Source organism: Pituophis catenifer, unplaced genomic scaffold, assembly GCF_029215685.1.
Source record: "Pituophis catenifer annectens isolate HBS135680 unplaced genomic scaffold, rPitCat1.0.hap2 SCAF_8, whole genome shotgun sequence".
Classification (NCBI taxonomy): Eukaryota; Metazoa; Chordata; class Lepidosauria; order Squamata; family Colubridae; genus Pituophis; species Pituophis catenifer.
In genome coordinates, this window is record NW_027256888.1 from 84,462,621 (window position 1) to 84,480,160 (window position 17,540).

Below are 17,540 nucleotides of genomic sequence, written 5' to 3' on the forward strand. Positions count from 1 at the left end.
GTCTCCTCGCGCCTCGGGAAGTCTGCGGAGGCGGGCGGGGCCTAGGGAGCCACGCCACGCCCCTTCTCGCGTCACGCACACCTGGCGGGGTAGTGGTGGCCGAAGCCCCGCCCCCCGCGGGATTCTTCTGCCTGATCCGGACCGCGCTGCCCACTCTGCAAGTGGGCTGTGGGGGGGGGCGGATTCGCTCCCGCCGCCTCGCCTCGGGGGACAGCGAACGCGGAGCTTGCCTCTCTGCGTGATTCATCGCTGCCTCCCGCACCTGCCGCGCCTGGAAACAGGTGGTGGATTAGCCAAAGCAAACCGGAAGAAAGCTTTAGCTTGGCGTCCCCGTCGCTTTTTGCAAAGTTCCGTCCCAGACAGGCGTGGTGGATGGACGCGCTTTATCGTGGGCCCTCAAATGAACTGCTCTAAACTAAGGGAGGCCCATGTTGTTGCTCTAAACTTACTTTTGGCAGGTGTGGAGGGAGGGGAGGGAAAGCCTGTGGGTGGTTTGCAGCTGGTTTTCCCGTCTTTTCCCCAGGAATCACAGCCTTCGCTTCCTAGAGACAGCATCTAAAGCTGGTCACCTTCTTAAAAGGGACCCACCAGATGCAAGCACCTCAGGAGAACCAGGCTGGGCTCAGTGGGAAGACCCTGCCCTTCCCATCCTGGGTAGTTCTGAACTTCTGAACCCAGAACACTCTCCAGGGCCACTTCAGTTGGCAGGCTGGTCTCACAGGAGGGGAGGCAAGAGCCTTCTCTATGGTCATTGTAAGGCCTGGCCCTCTTGGTCCAGAACCAGAAGCTCCCAGCCCAGAAGAGAGATGATGGCTGACCAGCTCCCAGGCTCCCACATGGGCCAAGTCTGAATTACAGGGGCAAATTTGAGGTGATTCCACCAGCTCCCCCCTCTATAAACTAATCACCTGCAGCCCCCCTCTAATTCCAACAGAAGGAAAGAGGTCTGGCTTCAGGTGACACTCCGTCCTGCATTTGATTGACCAATCAACTCAAGTGAGGACCCGGTTTGTGGGGGCAATAAGCTGACTTTGTATAAAACATACAGAAGTATGAAGGCTATTGCTTAACACCTTGTAAGCCGCCCTGAGTCTCTGGAGAAGGGCGGCATATAAATCAAAATCAAAATAATAATAATAATAATAATAATAATAATAATAATAATAATAATAATAATAATAATAATAAAAGTTTGGATTTGAGTACAGCAAAAACCACTGGGAACATCAGGTTGAGAAAGTTTTAGAGAATGAGAAACTCAAGATCTTGTGGGACTTTAGGATTCAGACTGACAGGCACTTGGTCCACAACACACCTGACATAACAATAGTTGAAAAGAAAAAAGTACGGTTCATTGACATTGCAATACCTGGTGATACACGGATTAAAGATAAGCAGCAAGAAAAAATCACAAAGTACCGGGACTTGCAAATTGAAGTTGAGCGACAGTGGAAAAAGAAATCGTGTGTTGTCCCAATTGTAATTGGAGCCCTTGGAGCAATACCCAAAGGGCTACTCCGCTATTTAGAAATTCTAAATTTGCCAGACTTGAACATTTTGACTCTACAAAAAACCACCTTACTCGGAACAGCTTACATCCTCCGACATTACCTTAACAGTTCCTAGGTCCTTGGTTAGAACTCGAGCTGCTGACCTATTAACCAGCCTCAAAGGCTGTGAATCTCACTAAAGATTAAATAATAATAATAATAATAATAATAATAATAATAATAATAATAATAAGAAGAAGAAGAAGAAGAAGTAGAGAAGTAGAGAAGTAGTACCAAACAACTCAGTTAAAATGATCTGGAGAAAAGTGTGTCCCAAAGTTCAGCTTCAGTGGTCTGGGCCTGAATAGAAAGGGCAAGAGGTCACGATGGTGAGGTTCTTCCAGCTTCCAGTCAGACATGGGACCTCTGCACTTTCCAAGATGTGGTGAAGGAGCCAGAGAGGAGCATAGTCCGTCCTGTAGTACCAGACCTCCCCTGCCCCCTGCAGCCTGTGGTGTCACCTGCTTCTTCTGCTCTTTGTAAGAGGACACACACCCGGTCTCTGCAAGGGTTGTCCTGCTTCCGCCTCAGAGCATCCCCAGGCCTGCTTGGTTTCTGGGCCAGAGGGTGCCCAGCTCCTCTGATGGTCAGAATTCTTAAGGGTTCTACCTGAACAAGTTACATCCTGTTCGATGCTTGGAACTTACTTCCTCTCTTGGAGTGGTGTGTGCCCTTGGCCACTTGAAACAGAAAGAACCCGAGGTCTGATGACATCAGTTGTCATCTCTCTCAGTGAAGGGCACAATTTGCCTAGGCAATACTGTCCCTAGGTAGCCAGTTGAATAGTTGCACCTGGTGGACATCTACCCATGGTTCCAAAACAAGTGGGGGGGAAAGCTGCCATGGGAAACCGCAGGACCGAACTGCTCAAGCCATTCTGAGGTTTTGAGACACACCTACTGACTCTGTAGGTGACTCAGATGGGAGACGAAAGAAGTATCAAGATTCAGGAGGCCAGCAATGGGCTAAAGCCAGCAAGAAGAATATTAAAAGGGACCAAGAAGGAATTCAAGGCAGGAGCACTGGCTGGTGAGGAGGAAGTACTGGGCAGCAGCAGCAGCAGCAGCAGCGTGGGGTGGGTGCAGACTGAACTGCTTGTTGCAACTCAACACGGGAGCCAAAAGGCCAGTCCTTTGCTGCATAGCTCAGGTCAGATGCAGAGATCAGGATCAGCCTCTTTTCCTGTTCTCTGTTGGTCAGACCACAGCTAAAATGCTGTGACTTGATTCTCGGCAATCAAGCAACATTTTGGGAAGGACAGCTGGACACCGCCTGCACCATCTTCATCAGACAAGGTCTTCACCAGAGCAGCTTTCCTTTCCTGCAAAAAGTTGCTGGGACGAAGCATTTGTTCCCTGGGGAAAGCACCCTGATGTCTACCTCATGGCCAGTGTTCTGGAGGGATTGCCCATAACCTCCTGAGATCTTTACACCTGCTCCAGGGAGCCAGCCTTCCTCCAAGGTAGAGGGCTTTTCTGTGCCCACAGACCGCTCTAGATGGCAGCTCATTTGCCAGGAGGCAGTGAGACTTTTCTCCTAGTCTTCTGTTGACTTCCTGGACTGGTGAAAGATCTCAGCAGCCTTTCCTGACAGCGTTTCACCCTGCCCCCACCCCCGCCATTCAGGCGAGGGTGCCAAACCTCAGTTCCAGGAAGGGCATGCACTCCATTTCCTGGGCCACAAACTCAGAATTAGAGATCACTCATTGGGAAAATGGACATTTCCTGAACATCAGGACCCTCGGAGGCAACTTTGAAGTTCTTTAAAATGTCAGAAGAACAGAAAATATCCAAGAGGGAATTGGGGAGCCAGATTTGCTTAATTGTAAATATTGGGGCAACCTAGAAGCAGAGATACAAAACTGAATGCAGTCTGTACAACCCAAGTCCTTCTTTCTGTAAAGCATAAAAGACCCCCTCCAGAGCATTCAGGGGACAGCCTTTGAAAGAGGGAGTCTTGTCACAGGAGCATCCAAGATTCAGGAGAAGTTCTTATTTCAGTTTGGACCCATCTTTAGAGCGCTCCATGGCTTAGGACCTGGGTACTTACAAGATCACCTTCTGCTACCAATAGCCTCCCACCAGCCAGTACGCTCCCACAGAGAGGGACTCCTCAGGCTGCCGTCGGTCAAACAATGTGGACTGGCGACCCCCAGGGGGAGAGCCTTCTCTGTGGGGGCATCCGCCCTCTGGAATGAATTGCCCCCAGAGATATGGATGATCCCTGACCTACGCATCTTTCGCCGTGCCCTCAAGACGTTATTGTTCCAACAAGCTGGGCTGGCCTAAACATTAATTTTGATGGGTTGCTTTTATTTTTTAATCATGTCGGGGCCAAATTATTTAATTTTATGGCACCAGCTGATTATATCGGGACGCCGGAAGCCACAGCCACTTGGTCTTGGAAGGGTTGAGTCTGAGCCTATTTCTCCCCATTCAGACCCGCACGGCCTCCAGGCAGTGGGACATCACATCAAGGGCATCACTGGGGTGGTCTGGGGTGGAGGTGTACAACTGAGTATCATCAGCGTACTGATGGACTCTCACCCCAAAACCACGGATGATCTCACCCAGCGGCTTCACATAAATGTTGAACAGAAGGGGTGAGAGGACCGACCCTTGCGGCACTCCCCATGCGAGATGCCTCGAGGTCGACCTCTGCCCCGCCAACACAAACTGCGAACGGTTGGAGAGGAAGAAGAACCACCGTAGCACGGTGCCTCCTATTCCTAACCCCCTCAACTGCTGCAGCATGATACCATGGTCGATATCAAAAGCCGCTGAGAGATCTAATAGGACCAGGACAGAGGAGCAACCCGTCCCGAGCCCTCCAGAGATCATCCACCAATGCGACCAATGCCGTTTCCATACTGTACCCCTGCCTGAAGCCCAACTGGTATGGATCCAGATAGCTAGCTTCATCCAGGTACTGGGGAAGTTGTGCCACCACACTCTCAACAACCTTCGCCACAAAGCGAAGGTTGGAGACCAGTCGGTAGTTAGCTAATATAGCCGGGTCCAGGAATGGCTTCTTGAGGAGGGGCCTCACCACCGCCTCTTTCAAGGCAGCAGGAAAGGTACCCTCACTCAAAGAAGCATTTATAATCCCCTGGAGTCAGCCTCGTGTAACCTCCCGGGAGGCCAGTACCAACCAGGAGTGACACAGGTCCAATAAACATGTGGCAGCACTAATCCTACCCAGAATTCTGTCCACGTCCTTGGGAGCCACAGGATCAAACTCTTCCCAGATAGTATTCTCAAGACCTACCCCCGTCTCCTCCCCTGGACTCACCCAGTCGGAGTTCAAGCCTTCCCGAATCTGAGCGACTTTATCATGCAGGAATTGCACAAAATCCTCAGCTCGACCTCAAGGGATCTTCCCACACTCCTCCCCGAAGAAGGGAGTGGGTCACCCTGAACAGAGCAGCTGGGCGGTTTTCTGCAGATGCGATAAGAGCAGAAAAATAATTAAATTTTGCCGCTTTTATCGCCACTAGGTAGGTCTTGATATAAGACCTCACCAGTGTTCGGTCAGAATTAGATTGACTAGTCCTCCAGATGCTCTCTAGGCGTCTTTTCTGACACTTCATCTCTCTCAGCTCCTTAGAGAACCAAGGTGCCAATTGAGATCGGCATCAGGTCAGAGGCCGCAAAGGCACGACACGGTCCAAAGCTCTGGCAGCCGCACTATCCCAGGCGGCCACCAGCTCTTCAGTCGAGTCATGTGCTAGAGTCTCAGGAAATGGCCCAAGCTCCATCAGGAACCTTTCAGGGTCCATCAGGCGCCTGGGACGGAACCACCTGGTCAGTTCCGTCTCCCTGCGGCGGGGGAAGCGGCTGGAAAGTCCAAGTGAAGGAGCGAATGATCTGTCCATGATAAGGGTTTAATGTCTAAGTCCCCTCTACCAAGATCATTCAACCACTGACCAGAGACAGAAATCAAGACCAGAGTGTGTCCCCCTGTGTGAGTGGGGCCTTGAACTAACTGGGTCAGGTCCATGGTCGCCATGGAAGCCATGAACTCCCGAGCCACCTATGACGCCTCGCCAGCGGATGGCAGGTTGAAATCCCCTATGACAATAAGTCTGGGGGTATCAACCGCCATCCTGGCAATAACATCGAGTAGCTCTGGTAGGGTCGCTGCTACGTGGCAGGGAGCCAGGTACGCAGTCAGCAAACCTATCTGCCCCCCACGACCCCATTTCACAAAAAGAGACTCACATCCGGCTATCTGAGGAACAGTGGTCTCCCTCGGATGAAGACTTTCCCTAATAATCGCCGCCACTCCCCCACCCCTCCTTTGAGCCCTCAGCTGATGAAATGCACGGAAACCTGGTGGGCACATTTCAATGAGGGGAACCCCCCCCTCCTGGCCCAACCAGGTCTCTGTAATTCCAGCCAGGTCCGCACCCACCTCCAATATAAGATCACAAATGAGGGGGGCTTTATTAACTACGACCTGGCGTTACACAACATCAGCTGAGGACCCGGGGCCAGCGACTCTGTGCAACCCAGGACACGAGTCGCGCATTGGGGGCCGGAGTGCACAATCGCTCGTAAACAGCGCGTGCGCCCCCCTGGAACATAATATGGCCCCCTGCGCCCATCATATCTGCCCCTCCCACTTATTGTTTCAATTACACTGAGAGATGTTCTACTTCCTAAAGAGAGATGGGTAGAAGAAATATTTTTGTTTAGTCACAGGCCACATTGCTTTAAGACCAGAAAGTAGTACTACTTTATTACTTTACAATTTGCAATTGTATTTTTTGTTGCTACACAAGCTGCCTGGCTTTGTCTCTGGGACACCCTGAGGTAAGGGGAAACATAAGTGAGGTGACCTGGGAAGACAGGGTAGTAGTGGGAAGTACAGTTGTGAACCCCAAGCAGGGTATAAGAAAGATTCAAATTAGAATCCAAGTTATTGGAGTGTTGAATTTTTGTTGACAATTTCCAGTTTTGTTTGCATCCAGCATATTCCTCCTTGTATCTAGCTCAGAAGCATACACACTACTCAGTTCAGCTAGCAAAACCATAGCTTGGTGTTTATTCATTGTACATCAGAAAGTTAATGGCAGAAATGACACAAAAGCCAAGCAAAATTGGGGGGACGGGGAGGATGGACGACGACAACATGAGGGCATCAACCAGAAGCAGCAATTTACTACTTCCATCTCAAAAGCCTCAGAACTGCCCAGAGCGAGTGGGAGAAATCGCCCTCTTTCCCTCTCATCTTCTGATGGGAAGGGAATCTTCCCTTTCTGTGAAAACACGCAGGGGATGCCAAGCATTCCTCAGAATTCACTGCACAACAGATCAAGAGCTCCATTAACTTTTAAAATCCAAACATTTCTCAAGTCTCCTCTTATTTTTGCATTTATCACCACCCTCACCTGAGCCCTTGGAAAGGAACATAGCTTATGGGGGAAGCTAAAAAGGATCCTTCCAGAAATGGCTTTGCTTGGGGAGGCTGTACCCAGAACGCTGCTTGGTCCGCACTAGATGTGAACTGCAAACCAGCCAACTTAGTTTATATTGTGTGGCCCCCGTCGGGGCTGCTAAGAATAGTTCAAGGTGTCCAACAACCCTCAAAATCTGGGTCAAGCGATCTATAGGTAAGGTTGCCATGCACACAGCTCATAAGTTAGGAACCAATTAGAAACACGGTCCCTACCTGGACCATGATGACCTCCGTATAGTCACTCATGCGCTTGTGACCTCCCGGATCGACTACTGCAATGCTCTCTACATGGGGCTGCCCGTGAAGACCACTTGGAGGCTTCAACTGGTGCAGAATGCGGCCGCGCGGGTAGTGATGGGAGTGTCCCGACACTCTGTTACACCCCTCCTGTGCGACCTGCATTGGCTACCGGTTGCCCTCTGGGTGAGATTCAAGGTGCTGGTTATCACCTATAAAGCCCTACATGGCCTAGGCCCGGGGTACCTGACAGACCATCTGCGGCCAGCGACAGCTCCCCATCGCCCGCTGCGTTCCCACAGGGAGGGCCTCCTTGGAGTGCTGTCGGCCAGGCAGTATTGTCTGGCGACTCCTAGGGAACGGGCTTTCTCTGTGGGCGCACCTACCTTATGGAATCAACTCCCCCTGGAGCTCCGGGTTGCCCCTGACCTGCGCTCTTCCCACCGTGACCTTAAGACAAGGTTATTTCGCCAGGCCGGATTGGACTGAAGCAGTTTTTAAGGAGAGTTTTAATGGTTTTTAACACTTAATATTTATTTTTATTTATTTTATTTTATTTTATTTTTAATTTGTATACCGCCCTTCTCCCTGAGGACTCAGGGCGGTGAACAGCCAAGTAAAAACATCAAGTACAAATATTAAAATACAGTTAAAAATATACATATATAAATTTGGCCCCGTTAATTAAAAACAATAAACAAAACACTTAAAAACACTTAAAAAATTAGGCCAGCCCGGCTTGCTGGAAAAGGAAGGTTTTAAGGGCACGGCGAAAGGCACTGAGGTCTTGGATTCTCCTTATCTCTGGAGGCAGTTGATTCCAGAGGGTAGGTGCCCCCCCCAGAGAAGGCTCTCCCCCTGGGGGTCACCAGCCTACACTGTTTGGCTGATGGCACCCCGAGGAGGCCCTCTCTGTGGGAGCGCACGGGTCGATGGGAGGTTGTCGGTGGCAGCAGGCAGTCTCGAAGATAGCTAGGCCCTATGCCATGGAGCGCTTTAAAGGTGATAACCAACACCTTGAAGCGCACCCGGAAGACCACTGGGAGCCAGTGCAGCTCGCGCAGGAGCGGTGTTACATGGGAGCGCCATGCTGCTCACGTCACTACCCGCGCTGCTGCGTTCTGGACCAGTTAGAGCCTCCGGGTGCTCTTCAAGGGGAGCCCCATGTAGAGAGCGTTGCAGTAGTCAAGGCGAGAGGTGACCAGGGCATGAGTGACTGTGCACAGGGAATCCCGATCAAGAAAGGGCCGCAACTGGCGAATCAGGTGAACCTGACAAAAGGTCCCCCTGGTTACAGCCGTCGGATGTTCCTCCAAGGACAGCTGCGTATCCAGGAGGACTCCCAGATTGCGAGCCCTCTCAGTGGGGGCCAACGACTCGCCCCCAATAGTCAGTGATGGAGTCAACTGACTATATCGGGATGCCGGGAGCCACAGCCACTCAGTCTTGGAAGGGTTGAGCCTGAGCTTGTTCCTCCCCATCCAGATCCGCACAGCCTCCAGGCACTGGGACATCACTTCAAGGGCATCGTTGGGGTGGCCTGGGGTGGAGATGTACAGCTGGGTATCATCAGCGTACTGGTGGTATCTCACCCCAAAGCCACGGATGATCTCGCCCAGCGGCTTCACATAAATGTTGAACAGCTTCACATAAATGTTGAACAGGAGGGTTGAGAGGACCGACCCCTGAGGCACTCCACATATAAGAGGCCTTGAGGTCGACCTCTGCCCCCCTGCCAACACGAACTGCGACTGGTCGGAGAGAAAGGAGGAGAACCACCGTAATACGGTGCCCCCCATCCCCAACTCTTCCAACCGGTGCAGCATACCATGGTCGATGGTATCAAAAGCCGCTGAGAGGTCTAACAGGACCAGAACAGAGGAGCAACCCCTGTCCCGAGCCCTCCAGAGATCATCAACCAACGCGACCAATGCCGTTTCCATGCTGTGCCCAGGCCTGAAACCCGACTGGAACGGATCTAGATAGGATGTTTCCTCCAGGAATTGCGGAAACTGTCGCGCGACCACACTCTCAACAACCTTTGCCAGGAAGCGAAGGTTGGAGACAGGACGATAGTTGGCCAATATTGCCGGATCCAGGGACGGCTTCTTGAGGAGAGGCCTCACCACCGCCTCTTTCATTTTTGATTTTATCTGTTTTTTTTTTTATTGCTGTGAGCCGCCCTGAGTCCTTTCCGGGGAGAGGGCGGTATATAAGCTTAATAAATAAATAAATAAATAAATAATAAGTGTTGAGAAATCAGACTTAACTACCACTGCCAGTAGCTCCAGCTCACATGGCTGTTGGCAAGCAAGCAAGGGAGCCCTCTGAGCATAGATGGCTCTGGGCATAGACATGGCCAGGCAGCTGGTCTGCAGAAGAACCACAACTATTCCAGCTGTATGTGTGGGTTCACACAATGCTGAGCCTCAAACTGGCCAACCATGGCAAAATCCAGTAAACTATGCAGCCTAGATAAAAACATTAGTGTGGTAGGTGCTTATTCCATGGAAACTATAGCTATAATTTCCTATAACTATAGACGGGTAATAAAATTCAACAACAATTAATACAAAAATCCCTTCTTTGTGGCTGGCAACAATAAAGCATCTCTCAGAATGTCCGAGCCAATTTCATGGTTCCTAAAAATTTAGAGGGTTGGTCTGAACACCTGGAAGATGCTCAGACTATGGAACACTTCTTGAGAGGCCTTTCACAGAAGCAGCCCAGGAAGAACAGGGTGGGAGCATGGAAGGGGCTTCATACTGTCAGCTCCCCACCTACCTCCCTACCATTGATATAAGATCAACCACTTGCACTAGAATCTTTCCTCTGACAGAACAATCCAGGCAGTCCAGGTCAAGCTGGGGGCCACTTGCAGCGGTCAGAAGCCTCCAAAGAGAATGTGACCTTTCCAGATATCTCTCTCTCTCTCTCTCTCTCATACCAAAAGAGGCAGCAACTGACCAAGTAGATGAGCATTAAGAGTCGTGTTTATTTTGATAGTTAAAGACCCCCCCCCCCACTGGACAGACTCTTGGGCCTGACAATGCTAGGTCCAGGTGTGGCGGTGGAAAACACAGGAACGCTGACAGCCTGTGCTTGGCTGGAGCTGCAGCCTCCCCACCTGCAGAGGCAGCCCATGGATGGCACACACAATACTTGTCAAGAGCCACCACCTCTGTCACCCCAGGATAGCAGTGATCCCCACAAAGCTCTTTTGTCAACTTAGCCACAAGTTCAAGCTAAGACACGTGCTGGTCAGCAGCTCCCCTCTGCGTGGACTATTCCATATTTCTCTGTGTATCTCCTGTGAAGAAAGAGAACAACTTCAGCACAAGGGACCACTTTCTGCCACCCCCCCAAGGGTGCTTCCTGTGCAACCCTTTGTCCACAGAAAAAGAGGATCCACCACCTTCTGGCGTAGTCCCAGAGCGCTTGCTTTCGTTCCTGTAGAGAGAGTTGTCTGGCTTCTGCAGATCTGGCAAAGACCTTCCCCAATGCCTAAGGAAAACAGAGGCCCCTTTAGGAACCTGCCCAAACATGCTTCCTGCAGACAAACACCTGTAGCCTTCTGGACCTGAATGCAAGTACCGGGGCCATTTGGGAGGTGGAAGGATCCTGAGCACCATAGAAAGAGGGAGCTGCAGCCACAAAGCCTTCGGTCTCTGCCTCTGGTACGAAGGGAACCCGCCCCTCCAAAAGATTGGCAATTGTGGTGTCCACGCAGTTCGTCTGAGCTGAAGAAGGAAGAAACGAGGAGCTCTCTTTAATGAAGATAAGCGCCAACTCAAGGTTCTTTCTCATCACCACACAATCCCTCGTAGCTGAGGCTTCCTTCCCACATGCACAGGGCCGGATTTTCCTATAGGCTAACTAGGCTTCAGCCTAGGGCCTCAAGATCAAGAGGGGCCTACATTCAAATTGTTAGCAAAATTAAAATTACACTTTCACTATAGGTGAAAGGGCCTCATAAGTGGAATAGCCTAGGGCCTCTTTTCATCTAAATCCAGCCCTGCACGTGCATCTCAGTTGCACTGCTTTACATGTGCTTTCCCGTTGAAGGATGAGGCACATGTGCTTAAGAAATTCAGTCAAATGACAATGATGTGCAGAGAAAATGATTGTCCACATTTTCAAACACCCAAAATAAAAAAGGGCAGAAAGAAAAATGATGCTGTTTATCATTGGGAAAACTTTATCTCCCCCAAAGGCACCTTGGAAACGTGCTTGCTGTCTGTTCTTCCTATAAGCATTACCCCGTAATCGATGCACACTCATCCTAGGAAGCCCTGCTTAGGGCTTGACCAAGTGCCAGGAAATCTGCCAAAGGCCCTCTGTGCTGCAAAAGGCTGCCTGCCATTCCCAGGTTCACAAGCTGCAACCCTTCCCTTCCCGAGGCCCCAGGAACCATCTTGGCTGAAGGGCACAGCACCACCTGCTGCTTCCCTTTCCTTACCTAGGTCCTTGCGGATAGCTGCCATGGGCACCTGGGGTAGAACTTCTTGGACGCGCCGGGCCATGCCTATCAAGTGTACATCCTCTGTGGAGGCCATGCTGCGGGAGACTTGAGGCCGACCCCCAGAGGGCTGGCTTGGCTCTGCAAAGGAAGGAAGGAAGGAAGGAAGGAAGGGAGTGAAGCCGTTTCCTGCAGCCCCCCCTCCCCCCTGCAGCATGGCCTTCTCTCCCAGTCATGCTGAACCTGGTACCCTCCTTGGCAGATCCTGTCCAGCTGCCTCTTCCAATAAGGTGGGACTAAAGATTCGGGGAGAACTTCCAACTGCTGCTCCAACACAGGGCAGCTGGAAGCTGCACACTCAAGGGGTTGATGCAGAGACTTACGTGGGAGAGGACGGGAAGCTGGAGGGTGGTGGCGGAGACGCTTCAGGTGCTCTGCTTTGTCAGCGGCTGTGAGGCACGTAGACACCACGCCCAGCTCCAGAGCTAGAAGCTACAAAGAGCAGAGAGACAAGCTGTGACGTTCTGATCTTCTGAGCATTTCCCCCACCTCCCCGGCTGCCATTAATACCTCTTGAACTCGCAGGGCAAACTCTTCCTGGGTCTCCTCAGCTTGTCTGCACATGGAGGGCAGCCACCTTGAGGGGAGAGCAAGAGGCCCTCAGGATTTCAGACTCAGACCGCCAATTCCTTGCTGTCCAGGCTGAGGGACTTCCGAGTCTGGATCCAAAGGGATCTGGTAGCCCACGTCCCACAAAAATCAGAGAGATTTAGTACCTTACTTGATAAACGGTGACAGGAACGAAGAAAGTCCAGAGCAGCTCAGTAATCCAGGAAGCGCCAGCCACACTCTGGAAGGGAAGGGAAAATGGGGGCTGTCGAAGAGCCACAGCCAGGCAGCCCCAAGGCCTCCTCCCAGCCCCAGACTCACCACAGCCACGAAGGGCCTCCAGACCCGCAGAGCCAACGGCTGCACCACGTCCGCAATGGAGAAGGGCCAAGAGCTGCAAAGGGAAGGGGCAGCGGGTGAGCCGGATTACAGGCGCCAGGCTGTACAGCCCCAGCCCCCCCCCTCCGGGCCCACCTGAAACGCAGCAGGCCCACCCGGCCGTTGGTGGTCGCCTCCTCGGGGAAGAGCAGCAGTGGCGGGTTGCCGCCCTGCGAGCAGTAGCCCTTCAGCGACTCCAGCAGCTCCGCGCGGCTCTCGGCGCCGGCCACCTCCAGGAACCCGCGGGACCAGCAGACGAAGCCGGCGGCGCCGTTCAGCACGGGCTGCGGGGGAGACGGGCGCGGAGCGGTCAAGACTGCGGGGACGGCCACCCGCCCGGCAGCCCCCTCCCTGCCCTGCCCAGCGGCCCCGCTCACCGCGCTGCAGGAGGCCAGCAGGCCCAGGACGTTGTGGTCGAAGGGCGTGACGTGGTTGGCTACCAGGACGCGGGCGCGGGCGCTGCGCGGGCGGCTCTGCCACACGAAGAGGCCCAGCACGGAGCACATGGCGCGCACCAGGAACCTGCGGGCGGAGCAGCCGAGAGCTCAGGAGCGGCGCGGGGGCCCCGCCGACCCCGCTCCCCCCGCCAGGCCCCGGGGCCGCGCTCACCTGCGCGGGGCACCGTCCGGGAGCGCGCAGCTGACCAGGAAGACGTGCAGCCCCACGAAGAGCCGCACCAGCAGCAGGCACAGCCCCACCGGCGCGTAGAGCAGCAGCGCCAGCAGCAGCGGCAGCGGCCCGTCGCTCGGCAGCCTGCGGAGAGAGGCGCGCGGAGAATGGCTGGAGAGCCCCGGCGGCCGGCAGGCCTCCCCTCCTCCCTCCCCCGCGGAGCCTCGCTCCGGACTCACCGGTGGGAGTCGAAGAGGCGCTCGGGGCTGGCGGCGGCCGGGACGGGAGGCGGCTCCATGCCTCCCCGGGGGCGCGTCGCCGGCCTTCACGGGCAGCCCGCGGGCGCGGCGGCCATCTTAGGCGCCTGGCGGGCAGGCGGAAGAAACGCGGTCGCGCGGCCCCGCCTCTTCCGGCGCCGCTAGAGGGGCCTACACTACAACTCCCGGCCTGCCCCGCGGCTCCCCCAGTCGAGCGATGGCGACGAGGCTGGCGGCGGCGGCGGCGGCCCTGCGGGCGTTCCCCGGGCGGCGGGGGGCGGCTCTCGCGGCGGCGGGGGCCCCCGGGGGCGGCTCGCGCGGAGAGCGGCGCTCGGCTTTCCCGTCCCTGCGTTGGGCGGCGGCGGCGGGCGGAGCGGCGGCGGGGGCGGCGCTGGGGCTGCTGCTGAGCGGGGCGGGCGGCCAGGAGCGGCCGCGGCTGCAGGTCCTGAGCGCTGCCGTGCCGGCCTCCCCGCCGCGCTCCCCGCGCAGCACCTACAACTTCATCGCGGACGTGGTGGAGCAGACGGCGCCGGCGCTGGTCTACATCGAGATCCTGGGCAGGTGGGGGGGGCGCCTGGGGGGGCGCGGGGAGGGGGGCGGGTGGCGTGGACTGAGCGCCGCTGTGCTCCCCCCTCTTCCGCTCCCGCAGGCACCCCTTCTCGGGCCGGGAGGTGCCCATCTCCAACGGGTCGGGCTTCGTGGTGGCGGCTGACGGGCTGGTGGTGACCAACGCGCACGTGGTAGCCAACCGGCGGCGCGTGCGGGTACGGCTGGCCAGCGGGGAGCTGTACGACGCGGTGGTGCGGCAGGTGGACCAGGTGGCCGACATCGCCACCCTCAAGATCAGCCCCAAGGTGGCCCTCCCGCCTCCCCGGGGACAGGGCGGGGGAGAGCGCGAACCGGGGGTGGGTGGGCTGTCCGGCGCTGAGCCCGCTCTCCTCCCCGCGTAGCACCCGTTGCCGACGCTGCGCCTGGGCCGCTCCTCCGAAGTGCGGCAGGGGGAGTTCGTGGTGGCCATGGGCAGCCCCTTCGCCCTGCAGAACACCATCACCTCGGGCATCGTCAGCTCGGCCCAGCGTGGAGGCCGGGAGTTGGGCTTGGCCGCCTCCGACATGGAGTACATCCAGACGGACGCCGCCATCGACGTAAGCTCCCCGGGAGGGGGATAAGCGTGTGTGTGTGTGCGTGCGCGCGCGCGTGCGTGGGCTGCTCGGAATCATGCCTGAAGGTGAGATGGGAGGCGGTAAAGGGTTGTGAAGAAGCTGCAGTTGCTGCTTTGACAGACCGTCTTTTCTCCTTCACAGTTTGGGAATTCCGGGGGCCCCCTAGTCAACCTGGTAAGCTTGAGAAGACCCGCTGCCCCCGCCCCCTCCCCCCAGTTTTGGCACTCCTAGAAGAGCCATTGCATGGGTGCTCTTTTCCTGTGTGGGTGGGGGGGGGGAGATGACTGATTTTTGCGCAAGACGGCTCCTCTTCTGCCACCCCTTTCGGAGACTGGCCAGACCCTTCTTATCTCTCAGGACGGGGAAGTGATTGGTGTGAACACCATGAAGGTCACACCCGGGATCTCTTTCGCCATACCCTCCGACCGCCTGCGAGTCTTCCTGGAGCAGGAGCAGAAGCACAAGGGTGAGGAGGAGCTGCAAGACAGGGTGGCTCTTGGGTGCCTCTCAAGGTGGGGTGTGTGTTCCCGCACTGTGGCCCAGCTTCCCTCCCTCCTTGCAGGCATTCTGAATGCTGCCACAGAGTGCCCTCCCCGCCCCCCCCCTTCCTGACTCTTCTGCCCTAGAAGCGCTTGAAGTGGTTGAGGCTGGGTGGGTGGGTGGGGAGGGGAGTGGGGGGAGTGGGCCCGTACAGATAGTTGCCTTTCCTGTTGCAGAGTCCTGGTTCGGGGGCTCTGAGGGCAGGCGCCGCTACATTGGGGTGATGATGCTGACTTTGACTCCCAGGTAGGACCACTGGCATGATTTCAGCCAATTCCAGGTTAGGTGGAGGGCCTCTTGCCCAGGGTGAAATGCTCCTGGTTCGGACCGGATCGCCCAATCCGTGAGCGATGGTGGCGGGTGGTTCGGAGAACCGGTAGCAAAAATTCCTGCGCCCCCCCCATGCGCACCTGAGTCGCACGATCATCAGAGCCTTTTTTGTTTTACTTTTAAAAGCATTTTTTCTACAATCTTCCGACGAAAAAATGCTTTTAAAAGTAAAAAAAAAAGCCTCTGATGATCGCGCGGCTCAGCTGGGATCGTCAGAGGCTTTTCAAAACATTTTTTTCTGCAACCTCTTGGGCGAAGAGGTGGTAAAAAAATGCTTTGAAAAGTCTCTGACGATCTCAACTGAGTTGCCTGATCGACAGAGGCTTTTCAAAGCATTAGAAAAAATGCTTCGAAAAGTTTTAAAAAAAAAAAGTTGGCCATGCCCACCCAGTCACATTACCCCCCCCAAGCCACGCCCACAGAACCAGTAGTAACAAATTTTACATTTCACCCCTGCTCTTGCCCCAACTAAGTTCCAGCTGGCAGAGCTGGCTCTTCCTGGCTCGTCTCCTCGTCTTTGGCCAGAGTAGCAGCAGCTGCAGGGCAGGCCTGTTTGCACCTTCTATTCTGGGTCTGTGGGGATGCAGGATTGTCCTGCTCCCTCCCTGCTTCACTGGGGAGGCCAGGCTTGGCTCTCGGGAAAGAGGAGGGGTCTGGTGCTGCCAGGAAGGGTGGCCCACGGGAGGATCATGCCTGCATTCTCTTCCCAGCATCCTGTCAGAACTGAAGGGGAGGAACCCGTCCTTCCCTGATGTCTCCTACGGAGTCCTTATCCACAAGGTCATCGTGGGCTCCCCTGCTCATCAGTGAGTGCTGGGCTGGGGGGGAGGGGAGGGTCCTTGGTCTCCTGCCAGCTGGAACTTAGTTGGGGCAAGAGCAGGGGTGAAACGTAAAATTTGTTACCACCTGCTCTTCTCTTCCCTCACAGGGCGGGTTTAAAAGCAGGGGATGTGGTAACAGAGATCAACGGGAGGACATCCCGACGGGCAGAAGACATCTATGAAGCTGTGCGAACCCAGAGCCGCCTGACACTGCAGGTCCACCGTGGCTATGAGGTGCTCCTGCTGACTATCACCCCAGAAGTCACAGAATAGGGGACTCAAAGCAGGACTCAGCCCTCCCCCTCATTCCAAAAGCTCTTTCCGTTGATGCAAGAGCAGGCTGGTCCGCTGATCCCCATGGCCTTGGCAGGAAAAATCGATGGGACCTGGCTGGTCTGGCACAGAGCCTCTTGTTCCTCTGGCGGGCCCCTTCATTCTGGGGTTCTGGAGAAGGGGCAGTGGGCCACTGTCTCCAGGAGCCTTTAGTGGAGAACCTGTATCTGTCTGGCCTTTAGAATGAAAAGTGACCCTGAAGGCACTTACGCCACTCCCGGCTAGACGACTGGCAAGCAAGAGACCTTGCCCGGGGAATCTTTCCTGGACTACCATCTTGCCCAGCCTGTCCCTTGGAAAAGGGACACTCCCCACGAAGTGTTCTTAAACCCTGTAATCCGGGTGTTTGGAACCCTGTTGAGCACATCCTCGACAAGGTGACAGGAGTTTTTGCCCGCTTGCGAGGGAACCCCCACCTCTTTTCCACGTGCTCTGAAAGAGAAGCTGGGGAGTCTCACCTAAGAGCAGTAGTTCTGCGGTCAGAAGGACGCTATACTTTGTGCCAGCCTATCCCATCTGCAGAGACCGCCTCCAGCAGTAGTGGGCTTCAATTTTGGCCGCTACTAGTTTGTTCATGGGTGTGCGCGAGCGCAACACTTCTGTGCATGCGCAGAGACGTCCGGTCAGGTGGGCAGAGCCTCCTGCACGGGCGAATGGGTAGCAACCCACCACTGCCTCCAGGCTGGGTATGTTGGGAACTGGAGTCCAGCAGTTGTGGCAGCTGTGAACTTTGGAAAGCCCGATGTAAAGGTTGGGAGTGTGTTTGCTGAAATCAATTACATTTTTCAAGACAG

The 17,540-nt window shown here is 54.9% G+C and overlaps 2 protein-coding genes across 4 annotated transcripts; one reads left to right on the forward strand and one right to left on the reverse strand.

Moving 5' to 3' along the window:
- Positions 1-10,222: 10,222 nt before the first annotated feature.
- AUP1 (AUP1 lipid droplet regulating VLDL assembly factor) lies at positions 10,223-13,670 on the reverse strand. Of its 3 annotated transcripts, XM_070948789.1 has the most exons (12): positions 13,542-13,670; positions 13,303-13,446; positions 13,071-13,215; positions 12,790-12,977; positions 12,637-12,709; positions 12,483-12,556; positions 12,277-12,343; positions 12,090-12,198; positions 11,707-11,847; positions 10,842-10,987; positions 10,663-10,751; positions 10,223-10,557 (listed from the first exon to the last, which is right to left on the reverse strand). In XM_070948789.1, the coding sequence occupies exons 1-12, from the start codon at positions 13,598-13,600 to the stop codon at positions 10,509-10,511; spliced, it is 1,284 nt and encodes a 427-aa protein (XP_070804890.1). In that variant the 5' UTR covers positions 13,601-13,670; the 3' UTR covers positions 10,223-10,508. The 3 variants fall into 3 exon arrangements, with proteins under 3 accessions (XP_070804890.1, XP_070804891.1, XP_070804889.1); XM_070948790.1 differs by lacking the exon at positions 13,303-13,446; XM_070948788.1 differs by having other exon boundaries at positions 12,790-13,215.
- Positions 13,671-13,776: 106 nt separating this feature from the next.
- HTRA2 (HtrA serine peptidase 2) lies at positions 13,777-17,539 on the forward strand. The gene is made up of 8 exons (XM_070948863.1): positions 13,777-14,120; positions 14,209-14,413; positions 14,510-14,704; positions 14,864-14,896; positions 15,080-15,188; positions 15,439-15,508; positions 16,303-16,398; positions 16,521-17,539. Exons 1-8 carry the CDS (start codon positions 13,777-13,779, stop codon positions 16,684-16,686), a joined length of 1,218 nt encoding a protein of 405 aa, XP_070804964.1. The 3' UTR covers positions 16,687-17,539.
- Position 17,540: the final 1 nt, after the last annotated feature.

Bases quoted from the DNA above. Each gene is read 5' to 3' on its own strand.
- HTRA2 (XM_070948863.1), top strand. From the start codon at position 13,777: ATGGCGACGAGGCTGGCGGCGGCGGCGGCGGCCCTGCGGGCGTTCCCC. The intron at 14,121-14,208 runs GTGGGGGGGGCG...CCGCTCCCGCAG, and splicing joins TACATCGAGATCCTGGGCAG to GCACCCCTTCTCGGGCCGGG. The intron at 14,414-14,509 runs GTGGCCCTCCCG...CTCCCCGCGTAG, and splicing joins CCCTCAAGATCAGCCCCAAG to CACCCGTTGCCGACGCTGCG.
- AUP1 (XM_070948788.1), bottom strand. From the start codon at position 13,600: ATGGAGCCGCCTCCCGTCCCGGCCGCCGCCAGCCCCGAGCGCCTCTTC. The intron at 12,557-12,636 runs GTGAGTCTGGGG...CTTCCCTTCCAG, and splicing joins GGAGGCCCTTCGTGGCTGTG to AGTGTGGCTGGCGCTTCCTG. The intron at 12,199-12,276 runs GTATTAATGGCA...TGCTCTTTGTAG, and splicing joins TTGCCCTGCGAGTTCAAGAG to CTTCTAGCTCTGGAGCTGGG.